At 51.3% G+C, this 19,933-nt stretch overlaps 1 protein-coding gene across 1 annotated transcript in view; it reads left to right on the top strand.

The window, feature by feature from the left end:
* The window catches only part of LOC125945064 (uncharacterized), a 37,551-nt gene extending 17,835 nt beyond the window's left edge, over positions 1 to 19,716 (top strand). Inside the window, exons 3-4 of the mRNA XM_049666629.1 lie at positions 1,276 to 2,052; positions 18,937 to 19,716. Of these exons, the coding sequence (XP_049522586.1) occupies positions 1,276 to 2,052; positions 18,937 to 19,716 (1,557 nt within the window). The remainder of the gene's footprint in view (positions 1 to 1,275; positions 2,053 to 18,936) is intronic.
* The last annotated feature ends 217 nt before the right edge of the window (positions 19,717 to 19,933 follow it).

Below are 19,933 nucleotides of genomic sequence, written 5' to 3'. Positions count from 1 at the left end.
ATTCCTCCAGAAGTCTATCATTGTTTTCTGTGTGACGATATATGAATTTAACAAAATGTACTGCAACCTCTATTTTCTACTTAAATATAACTTCGTTGCTCAAAAAATTGCTTCCGAAGGTCGTGCTGCTGGGCCTCAATTTGAATCTACCGCGCCACAACGGACGAGTTGACGTAATCCCCGCGTAGCCTATCTCTCTATCGCTCTCTGCGAATCAGCCAGTGCTAACGTCACATGACAGGTACCATAGTTCAACATTAGTGCCGCTTTTCTGATTTTCCATGTTCATTACTTTCTTGCTTTTAAAAACTCTGTTCTCTCAACGAATTACGAATTCGATATTAAAGAAGCGTCATCTTACAATCTTGCTCAACCGAATATTTTTTTAGTGTTCCCTAAACATCCCCAACGAACCCTTCAAATTAATGCCACTACTTCCGAATGTCCACACGAGAAACACTCTGGAGTATCTTTAGCTACGCCTAAGAGACCTTATGGCGAAAGCCTTAGTCAAGCTCATGACTATGACTCCGACCATCAACCTTTAGCCCTTTTCTTCACTTAGTACGACATCCGAACCAATTACATTGGTTTTCGAGTGTAATCTTTTTTCGCTGAGTCATTGGCATTTTTGCTGAGTCACGCTCATGACTATGACTTGTACCATCATCTTTTAGTGTTTCGTTCACTGAGTGCCCACGTCCTAACCCATTCCAGTGGTTTTTGAGTGTTAATCTTTTTTCACCGAGTAATTGCCATTTCTTGCTGAGTCATGGTTAATATTGAGTCAATATTGTATTCTACTATCATTATCGTTACTATAATAGCCATACTTGCACGTATAAGTATAATTAATTCTCGATTATTTGTTACTTTGGGGGTATTTCGACCCATTCTTCCGCTTTTTCATGGTCATTATCAGAATTAATTTAATTACTATCATGATTGCTTATCGTTATTTATATTCCTTACGAAATCACATATCGATTGATATATAATCTTATGGTGTTTGTAATGATCTTATTGAGTTATCGATTGTTCGTACATATTTTTTACTAATTTTTTGTCCGATTTTTGGGTCCACTTTTTCAAGGTCACCTCAAAATGAAACATAGAAGGCTTGCGCCTTAATAACTTCTGCCTAATCTTTGAGTGGTCTTTTTAGAGCAGGCGTTCTTCGACTGGTGTTACCTGAATGACAGCTTCACTGTTATACTTCTTGTGGGAGCACATGTATTAAAAAATTTCCTCTCTTTTCCATTCTCTCCTCCTTAGACACGCTGGGAAGACATCGCGCAGCATTCAGTCAGTAGCACGTCAACGCTGAAGTTCATGCTGCGCCTGGTCCTCACGTACCGCATCGAACTGGGCATCAGGATGCGTCTCTACGCGGGCAACATGCACCTCATGTCTGGAAACTCGCTGCGCAGCCATCTCGCCCTGCCTGCGCGACAGCTGGAAGGGATGCTCAGCACAGCGGCAAACGCCAGCGGTGCCACGCTGACGTCGGCGCAGATCACGCAGTTGTTGATCGTCGACGAGTCTCTCACGAACCACCTGGGCGGCGAAGAAGACGTGAGTACGTGGCCGCCGGACCAGCTGTTCCTGCAGATCTACCCGAAGGATCGCGAAGCGTGGGTGGAAGCCCTGGGCGATGATCCGCGCCTGCTCCAGACCCTCGACCCGACCAAGCTGGTGCACGTAAAGGGCATGTCCTTCCTGCACATGTTCACCCACCTCGTCCTCGAGACGTCCAGCCGCATCACGCGCTCTGTCTGGCTTCTGGTGCACGCGCTGCTTCCTGCCCTGGAGGCGGAGGTCGTGCGGCACACGCCCCCGGAGCAGCTGGCGGACGCCGTCGTGTTGTTCTGCTACCGCCACAGCCTCGAGTCGCAGTACGGCGTCGCCATGGAGTCCTTCCTGTGGACGCTGGCCATTGGCTCGCAGAGTGTACCGTCGGCGTTGCCCACTACGCAGGACTTGGTGCGCTCGCAGGCGGCGCTCTCGGCGGCGAGGTTGTTCCGCGGTGGCCTACTGCATGAGGTCATGGAGGTAAGCACGGCTCGATCAACATCCTCTGTAACAAGCGATATACGTCGTTATTAGGTTAGGATTTCCTAGTCTAACCCGCCTTTTGCATGTCCCGAGTGCGCATGTGCTGTACCCTAGCGGCGAGTGCCGAAAACGTTTTGTACGGCGTCGGTGGTTCGTGCAGCTGACGACGCACGCGTATGCAGCATAGCCGTCGGGCACGCGAACTCTTTATTGTCGACGGTGTGCCGGTCGACGACACGGTATTTGCGTTGTGTTTCGGTAGAAACTTCAGCTGTTCACAGCGATATTCGGTTAATGTCCGGTACATCACAGTGTATGCCGACACAACACCGATGTCGGTCAGAAGTCGACCTCACGCCGGCGCCAACGCTCAGCCGGCTGTATAGTTGTGATACTGTGCAGGTGGGAGACCTATATTGTCATACAAGTATAAGACGAAGAAGCGACCGACGACGCGACCGACGAAAGCGAGTAATCATAGTGTGATAAACTTTCGTGCCGACGACGCCGACAAAACCAGTGTGCTGATCGCCGTGCGAGCGGCCGCCGAGTGAGAACATCGCACCGACAACGTGAATATCGCCGCAAATGCGCTCGTGTATGTATTTATTGACGCTCAAATTGAGTCGAAACGTGCTTCCGACGCAGATATGCACGATTTCCAGCCCTTTCCAGCCCTCCACATCAAGTTTGAGGCAGTGTCGATCTCGTTCAGGCAGCTCCATAGGCCTAACACAGCCTACGAGTTCGTCCGCTATCGGCGGACCTGAAATATAGGATAAGCAAGTACGACGAAGGAAACTGCTTATATAGTTCGGTACTGACCTTACCGACTTGAAGTGAACCACTCTTAGCATAGTACTATGTACACACAGAGTGGGAAGCGGTGACACGGCGCAGTGCTAAGACCGCGGTGCAGGCACCGTTCTTGAACGAAGGCTGTCAGTCGCAGTCGCCGGCGCTTCCATGAACGAAGTGCAACTACGGAGAGTGTATTTTTATGCGGCCAGATTTAGTAGTTACAGAAAACACAGTTTACCTCTTATGCTAAACAGGCAACAAGTGATGGCCCTTTCGATACTGCATCGTAAGCAACAACACCGCTCGTTGCCACGCGAGTATGGCGGGCATCGGCATTTTCGCGTGCTAGGTGGTCGTTTTCGCCGTTTTCGATGTGCCCGGGACGTTCATGCCTTCTCGTCTCAGTGTGATCGCTTCTGATATGTGCATGTGAAGTGTTCATATATGTTTTGAACATTTCCTCATTGTTTCGTGTGAGCGGTGCACGGTTTCTACTGCACTTGAAGCGAACCGCGAGCGGTGGCCGTACGCGTGCCATGTAAACAAATGCGCCGTTATTGCGTTGCATAAATACTCTGGGCGCAGTGTCGCCCCTTCAAAGAGCTATGGCCACTGTGGTAAAGACTCACCTATAAAAGCAGTTTTTATCAACCTATTAGCGTACGTTGAGCGCAGGTCTAACCGTGGCAAATGCATGAACTCGGCTGCTATATATACGATACAGCTAACCTCCGCTGAGCGGAATCGACCCCAGCTTAAACTTGATGTGGGCGGCTGGCAAGTGATCACGTTCGTGCATTTCAACTTCCGAAGCATGTTTGGACTCATATTCGGTACGAATAAATATGAATAACAGGAATACACGCGGAGGCGCTGTGTCAATCGCGTTACGGTGCGATGTATTCGTTCAGAGGCAAATCGCACGGTGACTGGTTTTGTCGGCGTAGCTGCCCGAAATCCCGCCATCATATTTCGACGACTTAAGTCCCACCAGAGTCATTGCCGGCCTAGGCATCCTGTCCAACAAGCGGCCACTCACACAAAACGAAAATTACAACGACTGACAAATGCGCAAACCCATTTCAGCTCGCTTCTTATAGCGTGCCTCTGCGTCCCGCGGGTCCCTGACGCCGTACATATTGTTTCTCGCGGAGCCCGCTAAGGTGGCGCCACAGCGCAATGCAAAAGGCGGATTGCAGGGGTATTCCTCCTCCTAAGCCTACGTTATTATGAAGACAAAAAAAGTAAAGGTTTGTTTTTGCCATCCTCAACGAAACCACGCATGCTGCTTGGTCGTGTTCATGCGACTGTGGAAAGAAGCATGCAAACTATCATGATACGTGCGTCAAATACGCAGTGTGTTCGTTCTCCGTGAAAGCGCGTGTCCCTCGCGCGCTTTCACTTGGACATACAGCATTTAGCATACGGTGCGCGACTACGATTTCATCGCCCTTGGACTTTATACGGAACCTCACGGCGACGGCAGAAATCCGCTGAGTGTGTCCGTATCATAACTATCGCAATAAAATGTGCCCCTGCCAGCACCGTGCCCCTGATACCACGGGCCAGTCAGTCTCTAGAGTCTGTAAAGGTGTACGTTTATCTAGGTCAATTACTCACAGGGGACCCTGATCATGATAAGGAAATTTACAGAATAAAATCGGGTTGGAGTGCATACGGCAGGCAGTGCCAAATCCTGACTGGGAGCTTACCACTGCCGTTGAAATGTGTACAATCATTGCATTCTACCGGTGCGAACATATGGGGCAGAAGCTTAGAGGCTAACAAGGAAGCTCGAGAACAAGTTAAGGACTGCACAGAGAGCGACGGAAGAAAAAATCTTAGGCCTAACGTTAAGAGACAGGAAGAGAGCGGTGTGGATCACAGAGCAAACCGGGATAGCCGATATTCTAGCTGACATAAACTGAAAGATGGAGCTGGGCAGGCCATGTAAGGCGTAGGGTAGATAACCGGTGGACCGTTAGAGCTAGAGAATGGGTGCCAAAATAAGGGAAGCGCAGTCGAGGACGGCCGAAAACTAGGTGGGGCGATGAAGTTAGGAAATTTGCAGGCGAAAGTTGGAATCAGCGCAAGACAGGGGTAATTGGAGATCGCAGGGAGAGGCCTTCGTCCTGCAGTGGACATAAACATGTCCAGATGATGATGGCACCACCGTTCGCGTGATGTTACTATATATATATATATATATATATATATATATATATATTGATACATGCATATTGCGTGTTTCTTATGGACGATGCGCGCGGGCGCCCAGACGAAGAAGACGAATTGCGCTTTGCTCTCGAGCTGTCGGCTGAACTGGCCAGCGCTGCAGCTATCCTGTGTAAATATATTTTGTAAATAGTCTCCAGTACTCAATCCTTCGTTCGCGTAACATTTTGGTGGAGCGTGCCGTTCCCCGTCCTCGCCACGGAGCTCCGCAGCGGCCGCACCGTCCAGCTTTCCACCATGGCTCCCGCTGACGAGACCTCATCTGCTCCTACTACTCCGACTCCAACCACAACGTACGTCACGGTTGCCACTCCCCGCGATCCTGGCATATTCTCCGGCCAAGATAATGTCGACGTTGATGACTGGCTCGGCATGTATGAGCTTGTTAGCCGCAACAACCACTGGGACCCTACCATTATGCTCGCGAACGTCCTCTTCTACTTGGACGGAACACCTCGTGTCTGGTTCCGGACACACGAGGAGGAGATCTCTAGCTGGGATGCTTTCAAGGAGCAGCTCCGCGACCTTTTTGGAAATCCGACCGGTCGGCAGCTGGCTGCAAAGAAAGAGCTTGCTACTCGAGTGCAGTCTTCTACTGAATCGTATGTCTCGTACATACAGGACGTGCTCGCTCTTTGCCGAAAAGTCGACGCGAACATGGTCGAAGTTGACAAGGTAGGCCACGTTCTCAAAGGGATCGCGGACGATGCGTTCAACTTGTTGATATTCAACAATGTGTCCACCATCGACGTCATTATCAAGGAATGCCGCCGCTTTGAGCTCGCCAAAAGCCGCCGCGTCATTCCGCAGTTCTCCCGGCTCCCTAACACGGCTGCGACGTCCTCCTGCGTCGCCATTACCGCTTCACCCCCGTCCAATGAGACCGTCACACGTATTGTTCGCCGCGAGCTCGAGGCTGTAAGTCCTGCCCCGTTCCATCCACGCCCAGTTGACCCCACCATTGACCAACCAGCCCCGGCGATCTCCCTCATTCAGGAAGTTGTGCGGCAAGAATTTGCCAACCTCGGTTTTCCTGCTGCCTGCTCCGTCTCGCGACCTGACGCCCGACTGGTGCCGACAGCTGCGCCTAGCACCAATCTGTATTCCCCTCCCAGATACCGCAACCCTACAGAGTGGAGAACTCCGGATGACAAGCCCATTTGCTTCCGTTGTCACCGCATTGGCCACGTCGCTCGCCACTGCCGCACCTCCTGGATATCGCCGTATTCGAGCTACTTCTCCCCGTCTCCGCGCCCATATGCCGACCCTCGCCGCTACTCGCCTCGCCGTATGCCTTCTACCTCTGACGTATCCATCGATGACAGTCGTCCCGCTCGCTCACCGTCACCTCTGCGCCGTCGGTCCCCGTCGCCCCAGCCACGCCGCTATTCGTCGCCGACCAATTATGGGTCTTCCCGGACGGAAAACTAGACCATGCAGCTCCTGGGGGTAGCGCTGCATTATCTTCGTCGTGTCAAAATCCCCCATTGACGCTCCCAACGAACCAGAACTTACTTGATGTCCACGTCGACGGTGTCCCTTTGACGGCGTTAGTAGATACTGGAGCCCAGGTGTCCATAATGAGTAATAACCTCCGTCGTCGATTGAAAAAGGTTCTCACGCCTGCTACTACACGAGCTGTACGCGTCGCCGATGGCAGCACTGTTGCCGTCACTGGAATGTGTACTTCCCGGATCAGTATCGCCGACCGCCACATTCCAGTTCTTTTTACAGTGCTGACCAATTGTCCCCATGACCTAATCTTCGGACTAGACTTCCTTACGGCGCATTCAGCTTTGATCGACTGTTCTACCGGTACCCTTTGCCTCGAACTTCCTCTACTCGCGCATATTCGTGCTGAACTGCCGAACGACTTTAGTCCGACCGCCTTCGTCCGCCTGCCGCCTAAAACCTTGACTTTCGTCGAATTGCTATCATCTTTCCCTCTGCCCGATGGTGATTACGTCGCTACTCCTGTTCCTGATGTCCTTTTGCTGCGCGATATCACTGTGCCCCACTCCGTCGTAACCGTCGTCGATAACCGGACATGCCTTCCCGTCGTCAATTTTGGACTAACAAAGCAAGTTCTACCCCAAGGCATATCGGTTGCAACGCTGCGCGCTATAGGAGAGGACCACGTCACGGCGTTTTCCGTAGACGGCTGCTCCGAGTCTTCACCATGTCCACAGGATGCTATTTGCCATGACGAAACCTTTAGTCCCATGATTGCTGCGGACCTATTGCCTGAGCAAGCAGCAGCTCTGTGTCGCCTTTTGGTTTCGTACCAAGACATCTTCGACCTCAACAATCGACAGTTGGGCCAGACTTCAAATGTTAAGCACCACATAAATACTGGTGATGCCAGTCCTATTCATCGCCGGCCATATCGAGTTTCTCTTTCAGAGCGTAAGGTTATTCAAGATGAAGTGCACAAGATGCTTGCCAAAGGCATTGTTGAACCCTCGTCGAGCCCTTGGGCGTCGCCCGTTGTGCTTGTTAAAAAGAAAGATGGCACGTGGCGCTTCTGCGTAGATTATCGTCATCTAAACCGAATTACTAAAAAAGACGTCTATCCCTTGCCTCGCATTGACGATGCCCTCGATTGTCTCCACGGTGCCAACTACTTCTCATCAATAGACCTTCGGTCTGGTTATTGGCAAATTTCTGTGGATGAAAGGGACCGAGAGAAGACCGCATTTGTCACCCCTGATGGTCTTTATCAATTCAAAGTTATGCCATTCGGTCTGTGCAACGCCCCAGCCACATTCGAGCGTATGATGGACTCTTTGCTTCAAGGGTTCAAATGGACAACATGCCTTTGCTACCTAGACGACGTTCTCGTATTTTCACCTACGTTTGAGACACACCTCGAGCGCTTATCAGCTGTTCTTCAAGTCTTTCGCGAGGCTGGGCTCCAACTAAATTCCTCGAAGTGTCACTTTGGTCGTCGGCAGATTACAGTGCTGGGCCACCTCGTCGACGCTTCCGGTATTCAACCAGACCCGGAGAAAATTCGTGCTGTCACGTCTTTTCCTGTACCTCAGTCTGTCAAAGACGTCCGAAGTTTTGTAGGACTCTGCTCCTACTTCCGACGGTTCATTAAAGACTTCGCAGCGATTGCCCGACCACTTACGGATCTTCTGAAGAAGGACGTGCCGTTTACCTGGGGTCCCGCTCAAACTGCCGCGTTTTCCCACCTGACCAACATTCTCACCACGCCGCCTATTCTGGCCCACTTTGACCCGTCCTGCCCTACAGAGGTCCGTACCGATGCCAGTGGTCACGGTATCGGAGCCGTCTTAGCCCAACGCCAACAGGGACGCGATCGTGTTATCGCCTACGCTAGCCGCCTCCTCACAGCAGCGGAGCGCAACTATTCGATTACAGAGCGTGAATGCCTGGCCCTCGTCTGGGCGGTTTCTAAATTCCGCCCGTACTTGTATGGCACGCATTTCTCTGTAATCACGGACCACCACGCGTTCTGCTGGCTTTCCTCACTCAAGGATCCTACCGGCCGGCTTGGTCGCTGGGCTCTGCGGCTACAAGAATTTTCCTATGCGGTAGTCTACAAGTCGGGCCGCCTACATCAAGACGCAGACTGCTTATCACGCTATCCAGTGGACGAACCACCCGCCGACCCTGACACCGATGCCGACGCTTGCGTTTTCTCGGTTTCTCGGCTGCCACAAGTCGCCGACGAGCAACGCCGTGATGCCACCTTGCGCGCCATCATTGATCGTTTGGAATCTTCGCCTTCTGATTCGTCCCTTCATTTGTTTGTTCTCCGGGATGGTGTATTATACCGCCACAACGTCCGCCCCGACGGTCCTGCCCTACTCCTCGTCATTCCTCGGCACCTCCGGTCAGCTGTTCTCCAAGAACTTCATGACTTTCCAACGGCAGGTCACCTCGGCGTCTCCCGCACATACGACCGGATTCGCCGACGCTTCTTTTGGCCAGGCCTCGCCCGCTCCGTACGGAAATACGTTGCGGCGTGTGATAAATGCCAGCGGCGGAAAACACCATCGACGCTCCCTGCCGGGTGCCTTCAACCGCTCGACATTCCTTTGGAGCCGTTCTTTCGCGTTGGCTTGGACTTACTTGGCCCTTTCCCTCTATCAACGTCTGGCAACAAGTGGGTCGCTGTGGCGACAGATTACGCCACGCGCTACGCCATCACCAGAGCGCTTCCAACAAGCTGTGCCACAGATGTCGCCGATTTTCTTTTACGCGACGTGATTCTGCAGCATGGAGCTCCACACCAACTGCTCACTGACCGTGGTCGGACATTCCTTTCAAAAGTCATCGCCGACATACTGCAGTCCTGCTCAACCAGGCACAAGCTGACTACGTCTTACCATCCACAGACCAATGGTCTCACGGAGCGTCTCAATCGAACCCTGACAGACATGCTTGCAAAGTATGTCTCGTCTGACCATACTGATTGGGACCTCGTCCTACCGTATGTCACATTTGCATATAACTCTTCGCGCCACGACACTGCCGGCTATTCCCCGTTCTTTCTGTTGTTTGGCCGAGAACCCACATTGCCACTGGACACATCCCTTCCAACCGCCGCAGCAGAGACCAGCGAATATGCACTTGACGCCATCACCAGGGCTGCCCAAGCTCGCGAAATTGCCCGCGCTCGCCTCCTGACCTCCCAAGCGAACCAGCGGCGTTTGTACGATCGACATCACAGAGACGTTCACTTTTCGCCTGGATCTCTGGTACTCCTGTGGTCACCGACTCGTCACGTTGGCCTGTCTGAAAAACTCCTGTCTCGGTACACAGGCCCATATCGAGTGCTGCGTGCCGTGACTCCAGTTACGTATGAAATCGCCCCAGTCAGTACCAGTGCCCCATCTGCCCCGACTTCCACTGACGTTGTGCATGTCGCACGCCTAAAACCATATTACCCTCCTGTACCCACTGACATTTAGATGCACCGGGACGGTGCTTCTGCCGCCGGGGATAATGATACATGCATATTGCGTGTTTCTTATGGACGATGCGCGCAGGCGCCCAGACGAAGAAGACGAATTGCGCTTTGCTCTCGAGCTGTCGGCTGAACTGGCCAGCGCTGCAGCTATCCTGTGTAAATATATTTTGTAAATAGTCTCCAGTATCCTTCGTTCGCGTAACAATATATATATATATATATATATATATATATATATATATTGCGACGAGGTTTATTGTCGTTGATAACGTTGCAAGAACGCTACGTAAAGGTAGGCACTGCAAAGGCTTTTTGTAGCACGGGGCTCACTCGCGATCACGGTACGATACTTCGTCTTCCTCTTCAGTCGGCACATACACAGGGGCGGCCTCTGCTTCATTACAATGCCCCTGGAGCGAAGCATAGCCATCCTGCAGGTGACTCAGGGCGCAGAGAAGATGAGTGGGTCGTAATACGGTTTCAGGCGGTTGACATGTACTGTCTCTCGCCCACGACGACGCAGGTCTGGTGACACTGTGAGCGGCTCAACGATGTAGTTGACCGGTCAAGTGGCATCTGTGATACGGTACGGACCATGATAGCGCGCCAGGAGTTTGGAAGAGAGGCCAGGAATGTGGGCTGGTATCCAAAGCCAAAGAAGCGAACCGGGATCAAAGCTGGGTGGTGGTTGATGGGTATGATCATGTCGTGTCTTTTGACGTTCTTGAGTCTCGCTAGTGAGGGAACATGCCAGCTGACGACAATCTTCAGAATACTTGGCGACTTCGGAAAGCGGGGTGTATTCTGCGGCGTCATGTTAGTACGGCAGTATGGTGTCCAAAGCGCATGAAGGCTCACGGCCATACACAAGGAAAAAGGGGGGAAAGCGGGTAGTCGCTTGCGTCGTGGTGTTGTATGCGAACGTGACAAAGAGGAGTACGGCGTTCCAGTTGGAGTGGTCGGATGAAATATACATCCGCAACATGTCGCCAAGTGTGCGATTGAACCGCTCGGTGAGGCCGTTGGTTTGGGGATGGTATGCAGTCGATTTTTGGTGGATGATCCTGCACTCAGTGAGGAGGGCTTCGACACCCTCCGACAAGAAGACACGGCCCCTATCACTCAGTAGTTCTCGGAGAGCACCGTGGCGAAGCACAAAATTGCGAATGATGAGAAACCCAACTTCACGGGTGGTCGCTGCCGGCAGAGCTGCAGTCGCTACGCGAGTAAGATGATCTACGCCGACAATAATCCACCGATTTCCACTCCCGCTGCATGGAAGCGGGCCGTAGAGGTCGAACGGACGAGCCGGGCATGGTAGCGGCTGCAACGGTCCTGTGAAACGGTGTGTAGGTGTCTTGCCCTGTTGGCAAGTAGTACAAGCCTGAATGTACTTTTGCACAAAGTTGTACATGCCTCGCCAATAATAGCGCTGACGCAACCTTGTGTAAGTTTTGAGGACGCCGGCATGAGCGCTTAGGGGATCAGCGTGAAAAGACGCGCAGATGTCGGAGCGCATATGACGAGGTATAGCAAGGAGCCATTTCCGACCGTCGGGCATATAGTTGCGGCGACATAGAATGTTGTCGCGCACGGAAAAGTGGGTTGCTTGGCGACGCAGCGCTCGTGTCGAAGGGACATCAGACGGAGCGGCAAGGTAGTCAAGTAACATTGAAAGTGTTGGGTCCTTGCGCATGTGAGCATGTCGGTGATGGTCAACGGTGACAGGGTGGACGTGGAGTCGGGCAAAGACGCCAAGTCAGACGTCAGTGGGGAGCGGGAGAGCGCATCAGCGTCGGAGTGCTTGCGACCGGAGTGGTACATGACGGATGTCGCACTCTTTGCAAGTGAAGCGCCCGACGTCCTAAGCGTCCCGACGGGTCTTTCAAGGAAGAAAGCCAAGAAAGGGCATGGTGGTCAGTAACTACGGCGAAAGAACGGCCGTAAGGTATGGGCGAAACTTGCTTAGTGCCCAGATGATCGCTCGGCACTCCTTTGTCACTGAGTAATTTAATTCTGCTTTCTTTAGAGTACGGCTCGCATAAGCGACGACATATTCATCATAGCCACCTTTCCGTTGCTCTAAGACCGCACCAAGGCCAACTCCACTGGCGCCAGTGTGAACTTCCGTAGGAGCAGCAGGGTCGTAGTGGCGAATAATCGGTGGTGAGGTCAACAAGTGGCGCATCTGCTGAAATGCCGCATCATATTCAGGTGACCACGCTGCTATGCCGTTACTGGCGGAAAGTAAACTTGTCAAGGGCGCCATGATGGATGTGAAGTTGCGTACGAAGCGACGAAAATAGGAACATAAACCAATAAAACTTCTGAGGGTTGTGATAGACGTGGGCGTCAGGAATTTTGCAACGACGGGGAGCTTGTCTGGGTTCGGGAGGACGCCGCCCTTGGAGACTACGTGACCCAAGATGGTTAACTTGCTTGCAGCAAAACGGCACTTTTTGAGGTTGAGCTGTAGGCCGGCAGAGGCGAGACAGGTCAGAATGTCATGCAGGCGAGCGAGGTGTGTCGGAAAATCGGTTGAGAAGACAACGATGTCGTCGAGGTAAACTAGACATGTATTCCATTTGTGGCCGCGAAGGATGGTATCGATCATACGCTCAAAAGTAGCAGGCGCGTTGCACAGCCTGAAGGGCATGACGTTAAACTCGTAGAGGCCATGGGCGTAACGAATGCGGTTTTCGGACGGTCAGGTTCGGCCATTGGAACTTGCCAGTACCCGAGGAGCAGATCCAAGGAAGTGAAATATTCTGCGCCTTGCAAGCAGTCGAGAGCGTCATCGATTTGAGGCAGTGGATAAACGTCTTTTCTTGTTACCTTGTTTAGGCGTCTGTAGTCGACACAAAAACGAATGGAGCCATCTGTTTTCCTTACCTATACGACAGGTGAAGACCAAGGACTTTGAGAAGGACGGATGACTTCACGTTTGAGCATGTCGTCCACTTGCGCCGTGATGACTCGTCGTTCTTTGGCTAATACACGATACGGGCGCTGTCACAAGGGGGAGTGGGAACTGGTGTCGATGGTGTGAGAAACACCGGTGGAACGGCCCAGTGACGTCTGATGGCAGTCGAAAGAAGAAAGAAAGTTGTGAAGGAGAGCGAGAAGTTGGCGGTGATGAGATGGGGAAAGGGCAGGGTCGATGGCGTTGTCAAAACACAGTGAAGACGATGAGTCTGAGACAGAAGCGATGGCGTCAACGTAACAACGGTGGGAGTCGGTAGGAACATCGAGATCGTCAACGTAGTCGACCGCCTGCAAGTATAGGGTCTCTCCACGCAGTAGGTTGATCGGGTACTGGTAGTAGTTGGTGACCAGCATAACAGTTGACTCAGATGTTATAGTGAGCACGGCAAACGGAAGAACTATGCCCTTGCGCTGAGCAATCACATCGGACGGCGTGAACACTACAGTGGCGTCAGAGTCGGCAGCAGACGACAGGACAACAGCCATCGACGACTCAGGGGGTATGGTTGTGTCGGCATCAACAATGAGTTTATCGGCAACGCGAGGAGAGACGGTCAGCAGTGATTCACATAGTGGTAAAAGCGACAATTCGGCACGCGAACAGTCAATGACAGCATGATGACGTGACAGAAAATCCCAACCAAGGATGAGGTCGTGAGAGCACGTTGGTAGCACGAAACACTCAATTATGTATAGAACTTCGTTGATGACGACACGGGCCGTGCACACAGCTGAAGGGTGAATTCGCTGCGCGCTGGCAGTGGCGAGCACCAGGCCAGAGGGAGCTGTAGTCACTTTTCGGAGTTTGCAACGAAGGTTCTCGTGAATGACGGAAACGGCGGCTCCGGTATCGACTAGCGCAACTGCGGGTACTCCCTCTACAAAAACGGTAATAACATTTTGCGGCGAAGATGGAGGTCTTGAGTTCTTGCCTCAGGAACTGCAGCAGTCAGTTTCCCGCTTCAGTGGGAGCTCGACGACGCAGGGGTGAAATCGAACGCCGACGAGGGGAAGGGGAACGACGAGTTTCTGATCGGCGATCGGTTTCAAGACGTCTCGGTGAAAACGGAGACGCGGCGGCGTATTGTGGTGCGTAGATGGGCGTTTCAAAGGTGGTAGGCGTTGTTGGGGCGCGGTGGCGACAGAAGCGCGCCACATGGCCAGCAATGCCGCAGGCGAAGCAGATAGGCCGGTTGTCTTGAGTGCGCCACGTCGCGGTTGGACGAAAAAACTGCGGGGATTGTCGGGCAACAGGAAATGAAGCCGGATGCATGGGCGATGAAAAGGAAGCTGACGGCGGAGGAGGCCGTGCAACCACGGCTACGTAACTGAGCGGTAGCGACGTAGGGTGATTGGGAAATTCGGTATAGGGCAGCGGCACACTCATAGGATTGGGTGGGGAGGTTGTAGGAGCTGCAGGAAGCGCTTCCAATATCTGATTCCGGATGACTTGCTGTAGCGTTGGACTCAAAGCTGCCGAAGGTGCGTCGCTATGAGGCAGCAGCGATAGCTGCCTGGCCACCTCTTCACGAATAAAAGCTTTTATATGTTGCGATAGGGTCGAGTTGGGCAGAAGGTACGCAGAAATTGCAATGCTGGAGACTGAATCGGCATGCTGAATGTTCTGGCGGGCGATGGAACGTTGGCGGCGCAGCTCTTCAAAGTTCTGACATAGGTTTGTAAGGACAGATACGCTCGGTGGGCTTTTTGCCAGCAGCATCTGGAATGCGCCATCCTCTATGCCCTTGAGGATATGCTTGATCCTGTCATCCTCTGACATGGTGGGATTTACCCGCTTGCACAAATCGATAACATCCTCGATGTAGCTGGTGAATGTCGCTCCAGGCTGCTGTGCGCGCTGGCGCAGACGCTGTTCAGCTGCGTAGCTTACGCACAGCGGGGCGATCGAAGACTTCGGCAAAAAGTGTCCTAAATGCTGACCAGCTTGAAAAGTCTGATTCGTGGTTGAAGAACCACAGTTCGGCTACGTCGGCGAGGTAGAAAGACACGTGGGACAGCTTAGACTGGTCGTCCCATTTGTTATGGGCACTTACACGTTCGTACGATGAGAGCCAGTCTTCCACGTCGGGTACAGCGGTCCCACTGAAAATGGGTGGGTCGCGATGAAGAGGGACGCCGTCGCAGACGACAGTGGCAGCCGGTGGTGCAGGCAACAAAGTGGCTGGATCAGGCATTGTGTCGGGCGACAGTATTGGTGTTGGCAGGGTTTGAGTGCGGAGCTCCAGGACTAGCCGAAGGATCTCAGCAACCTCCACCAAATGCGACGAGGTTTATGGTCGTCGATAACGTTGCAAGAACGCTACGTAAAGGTAGGCACTGCAAGGGCGTTTTGTAGCACGGGGCTGACTCGCGATCACGGCACGATACTTCGTCTTCCTCTTCAGTCGGCACATACACAGGGGCGGCCTCTGCTTCATTTCAATATATATATATATATATATATATATATATATATATACAGGGTGTTTCAGCGAACACTTTCAAAATTTATTTAAGGTTGCCTGTGGCAGGTAGCCCAATTCTAGTTAATGAGCTGGTCTACTCGAAGAGGCGGACATTACTTGCACAAAAAATTGAAATGAATAATCGTCTAATTAACAAAAATTCACTAATTAAGTTTTTAGCTAATTACCCGATGGCCCATATTGCAATTTACAAATTGTAGCCGTGGAGTTCGCAAAGCGGGTCCACTTGGCACGAATTCTCGGGATGACACCCGTTTCGAGATATTAATTCCCGAACTTTGCGGAGAAATGCATTGGCGTTCCAGTTAGGTTCTTCACAAAACGTCGCTTTTTGCATTGAAGCAAAAAATTAACTGGAACGCCAATGCATTTCTCCGCAAAGTTCTGGAATTAATATCTCGAAACTGGTGTCATCCTGCGAATTAATTCTAAGTGGATCCGCCTTGTGAACTCCAGGGCTACAATTTGTAAATTGCAATATGGGCCATCAGGTAATTAGTTAAAGACTTAATTAGTGAATTTCTGTTAATAATTCAATTATGCTTTTCAATTTCTTGTGCAAGTAGTGTCCGCCTCTTCGAGTAGACCACCTCATGAACTAGAATTGTGCTATCTGCCGCAGGCAACCGTTGAGAATTTTTGAAAGTTCGCTGAAACACCCTGTATATATATATATATATATATATATATATATATATATATATATAAAATAGGCGCAAATAAAAGTGTCCGCCGGTAGGATTCGCCTAACACAGTACATGCTCTAACCATTAGGCCACGGGCGCCTGTCGCAGCAGGAGGAATAGAGCATTCTTCACCATTTACCTGCGGAAGCTGGTGCGTTGATTGACTAGGCGCGTTTTATTGCAATATGAATTAGTTGTACACTCCACGCGATTTTCGTCGTCGTCGACATTTACGCATAGCAATTATGATTTTATTAGTTTTCTTAGTTTTTTAAAGAACATTACTCACGTTAACTTTACGATTTCCCTTGAGTCTGAATTTGAACGCCAGATGGCCGCCATAAGTTACATAACCGTGTTCGTGTTACAATCGCACCGACTGGTGTATGGAAGAAGCAGTATTCTAAAACCTCAGGTAAAACAGCATTGCTTGCTGGAACAAATTGTAACACAGCCCATGCGAACCCTGGCGGCTTGTGCCATCGTTTTCCAGTACGTAGTAGCCTGCCGGTGTGGGGTTTCTGCAGCGAAGTAGCCCGTCCTTCACATAGTGCAAACTTACGCCCGCGCGTGGTCATAACGCTGGCCGAGGAGTTCCAGCAAAACGCTAACGCCCTGAAGCAAGGCGGGCCCACATGGGCGCCAAGACCACTCCGTAGTCCTGATGGAGAAGCAACGTACTGCTGCGTGTGCGGCAGAGTCCACAGTTCAACGTCGGGAGCACTGCGGGAACAGGAAGCCGACACTAAGCGACAACGTCGACTAAGCCCTGCAGTTCAAAAGCGCGAAGCGGACGCACACATGGTGCCCACCGTGGACATGCAACTGTACGGGAACGCGAGGCCGAAGCAAAGCGACAGCGCTGACAAGACCCTGTTGTTCTAACCGATGGTTCTCGATCGCCGTCATCGAGTTGTCACTGTTCATGTGCGTCAGCACACGCCACACCAAGCGTGTTTGCTTAGTCAGCTTATCCAATGCGAAGCATTTCTTAGCGAACATTTGCTACTTTGACAGTATCTATCTATCTATCTATCTATCTATCTATCTATCTATCTATCTATCTATCTATCTATCTATCTATCTATCTATCTATCTATCTATCTATCTATCTATCTATCTATCTATCTATCTATCTATCTATCTATCTATCTATCTATCTATCTATCTAGCCACCCAAGTCTTGGTGCTGTAATGGTCGTTTCGTTAACTTGGTAGGTACTAAAATTACGATAGTATGACACGAGTGTATGTTCAACATAAGTGATAGTTAATGACATAAATGTCATGACATGCGTGTCATGTAGGTCATGACAATGACCCAGCGAAAAAGAATAACACTCAAAAACCACTGAAATGGGTTCGGACGTGTGTTCTAAGTGAAGGAAACACTAACGGATGGTGGTAGAAGTCATAGTCATGAGTATGACTCAGGAAAAATGACAATGACTCAGCGAAAACAGATTGATTTACATAACATGCGTGTCATGCCGGTCATGAAAGAGCCGCCTACTTGTTGGTGCTCTCATGGCCGTTTCGTTAACTTGGTAGGCTCCCTGCAAACTGCTTCGCATAACATCTATTCGCACAGGGCGTGGGATCTGTCGGCTTTCTATGTTTACGGCAATTCATATGCCACTAAAGCTACGAATTTTACGTCGTGTAAGATTCTAACATGTTGCTATGGAATTCATTGCATTGCCCATATCACGAAACTGTGATTATTTTTAAATGAATAGATAAACAAGAACCTCTAGCACAGAAGCCCGATACTCTAATATCACGCCACGGACGCTTTTCCCCCACAACGGTGCGACTTTTAACCAGATAGTAGTTTTCACAGGTAAAGTGCCGCAAATTATTTAAAATCATTAACACGTCATTGTGCGTCAAAATAAGGGCCGATGTCAGAAATGGTGCTGTCTAATATTGCGAGCCGATCCCAAAAGTAGTGCGGTGTCAAAATGTTTGCCAACTTTTAAGATAGTGTAGTAACCGGCCGCGACAGGCAGCAGCACAACGAGACGCTAGCTGGTGGTGGAACAACATTTATTGAAGGCACCACTGCTATATATATATATATATATATATATATATATATATATATATATATATATATTGCAGTGGTGAAAGGGTTTAGGAGAGGGAACGCCGCCGATAACTCGGCGCAGGAGCCGGAGGGTGGAACGGGGTATACGAACGAGAGGGTGCAAAAAGCGTGCGCGCGCACAGCTGGCTTGGCTGGTGCGCAGCAACGTCAACAGACAATATAACAGTATAGTAAAAAAGTTTAATAATAGTCTGACGCTCCTCCTACTGCCCTATAGTGTGGTGCTCAGTGACTACGCCCCTATTTCACCCCTAACGCGCTCAGGAAGTCTTTGTCTTTCAAGGACTTCCAGTAGAGGTTGAATCGACTTCCAACTTTTGTGCTAGACAACATGATCCGGTCCCTTCTACGTTCATATATATAGTGTCGAAGCAGTTTCACAAACAAACCTAGGACTGAATTTACAAAGTTTGTAGGCAGACTTCGCTAATCTCTATAACGACCCGATGGCACCTGCGGTTACAAACAGTTCTAGCGTAAGAACACTTCTGCGAATAAAGGCCTTGGTCGAGCTGCTCACAAGAACCTTGCCAATTGACGGCGTTGTAAGGGCTGCTGTCGTTATCAAGCGCGCTGGCAGTGAGCACCTGCGTGAACGTATTGGAATCGGTGGCCATCGGAGTTGTGTTTCTGCAGGAGCTCGAGGATATTCAGGAGAGGCTGTTTCTGGATCCTACTTCTTCGGAAGAGGCCAGGCTGCTCGAGAAGCTGTACAGGGACCTCCCGACGCCGAGCCGTTCCGGCTACTACGTGAACCGGCTGCTGCCCATTGCAATGGCGCCGGACAGCTCGCCGCTGCTGGAAGGCCACTCGCGCTGTCTCGAGGACGACTTGCTCGGCGCAGCCGAGGACGCGTACACACGTCGTCACCTGTGCGTGTCGCCTGCGATTTTGTCGCAGCCACTGTTTTACCCGGGCACCGAGGGCTTCGTAAACTTCCCGACACTGGGATTCCTGTTAGCCGAGCCGTACGCAGACGTCCTCTTCCGGGCATTGCGGAAGGCGCCCTCTGGTACAGATACGTCGCGGCGGTTTGCGGCCACCATGGCTTGCCTTCGGCGCCAGCTGGAGTCTCTGAGCAACACGAGCATAACGAGCGAGGCCAGGCCAGCAGCGCTGTTCCGCCATGCCGGGGCACTGCAGTTGGCGCACGACGCGGTCGAAAACTCTGGTGGGTTCTCCGGTGGCGACGGGCAGCGACGCGCCTTTTTCGAGCGCCACTGCTGGCTCTGGTGCTCTCAGCTGTTGAGAGGCGCGCGCTCGTCGTCAACCTCCCAGCTGGACGCCAAAGGCGTCTGCAACATTGCCGTGCGAAACGTGCTCGCCTTCTACCGCGCCTTCCGCTGTTACCCAGAGGACTACATGGGCAGCGTCGAGGTGTGCGCCGTCTTCGGAGTCCCGCCGTACAAAGAGTGACCTCGGCGGCGAACAACTTTCCTTCGAGAACTCTACGACTATGCGCGCCTACACGAAGTGCTCTCTTCACCTATGAAGTCAGTTTTGCTTAGATTACGAAACAAGGAGCCCTGAGACGCTGTCTCGGTGTTTGACAGTAAATATATCGAAATAATCTGTGCCCACGTTTAAGCATAGTGAGAATCTTTCTTTGTTCTTCTGGCTGTTTCTTATTTTG

The sequence above is a fragment of the Dermacentor silvarum genome, chromosome 4, assembly GCF_013339745.2.
Source record: "Dermacentor silvarum isolate Dsil-2018 chromosome 4, BIME_Dsil_1.4, whole genome shotgun sequence".
Classification (NCBI taxonomy): domain Eukaryota; kingdom Metazoa; phylum Arthropoda; class Arachnida; order Ixodida; family Ixodidae; genus Dermacentor; species Dermacentor silvarum.
Note: the sequence above shows the minus strand (reverse complement) of the source record. Positions and strands in the feature narration are given on the sequence as shown.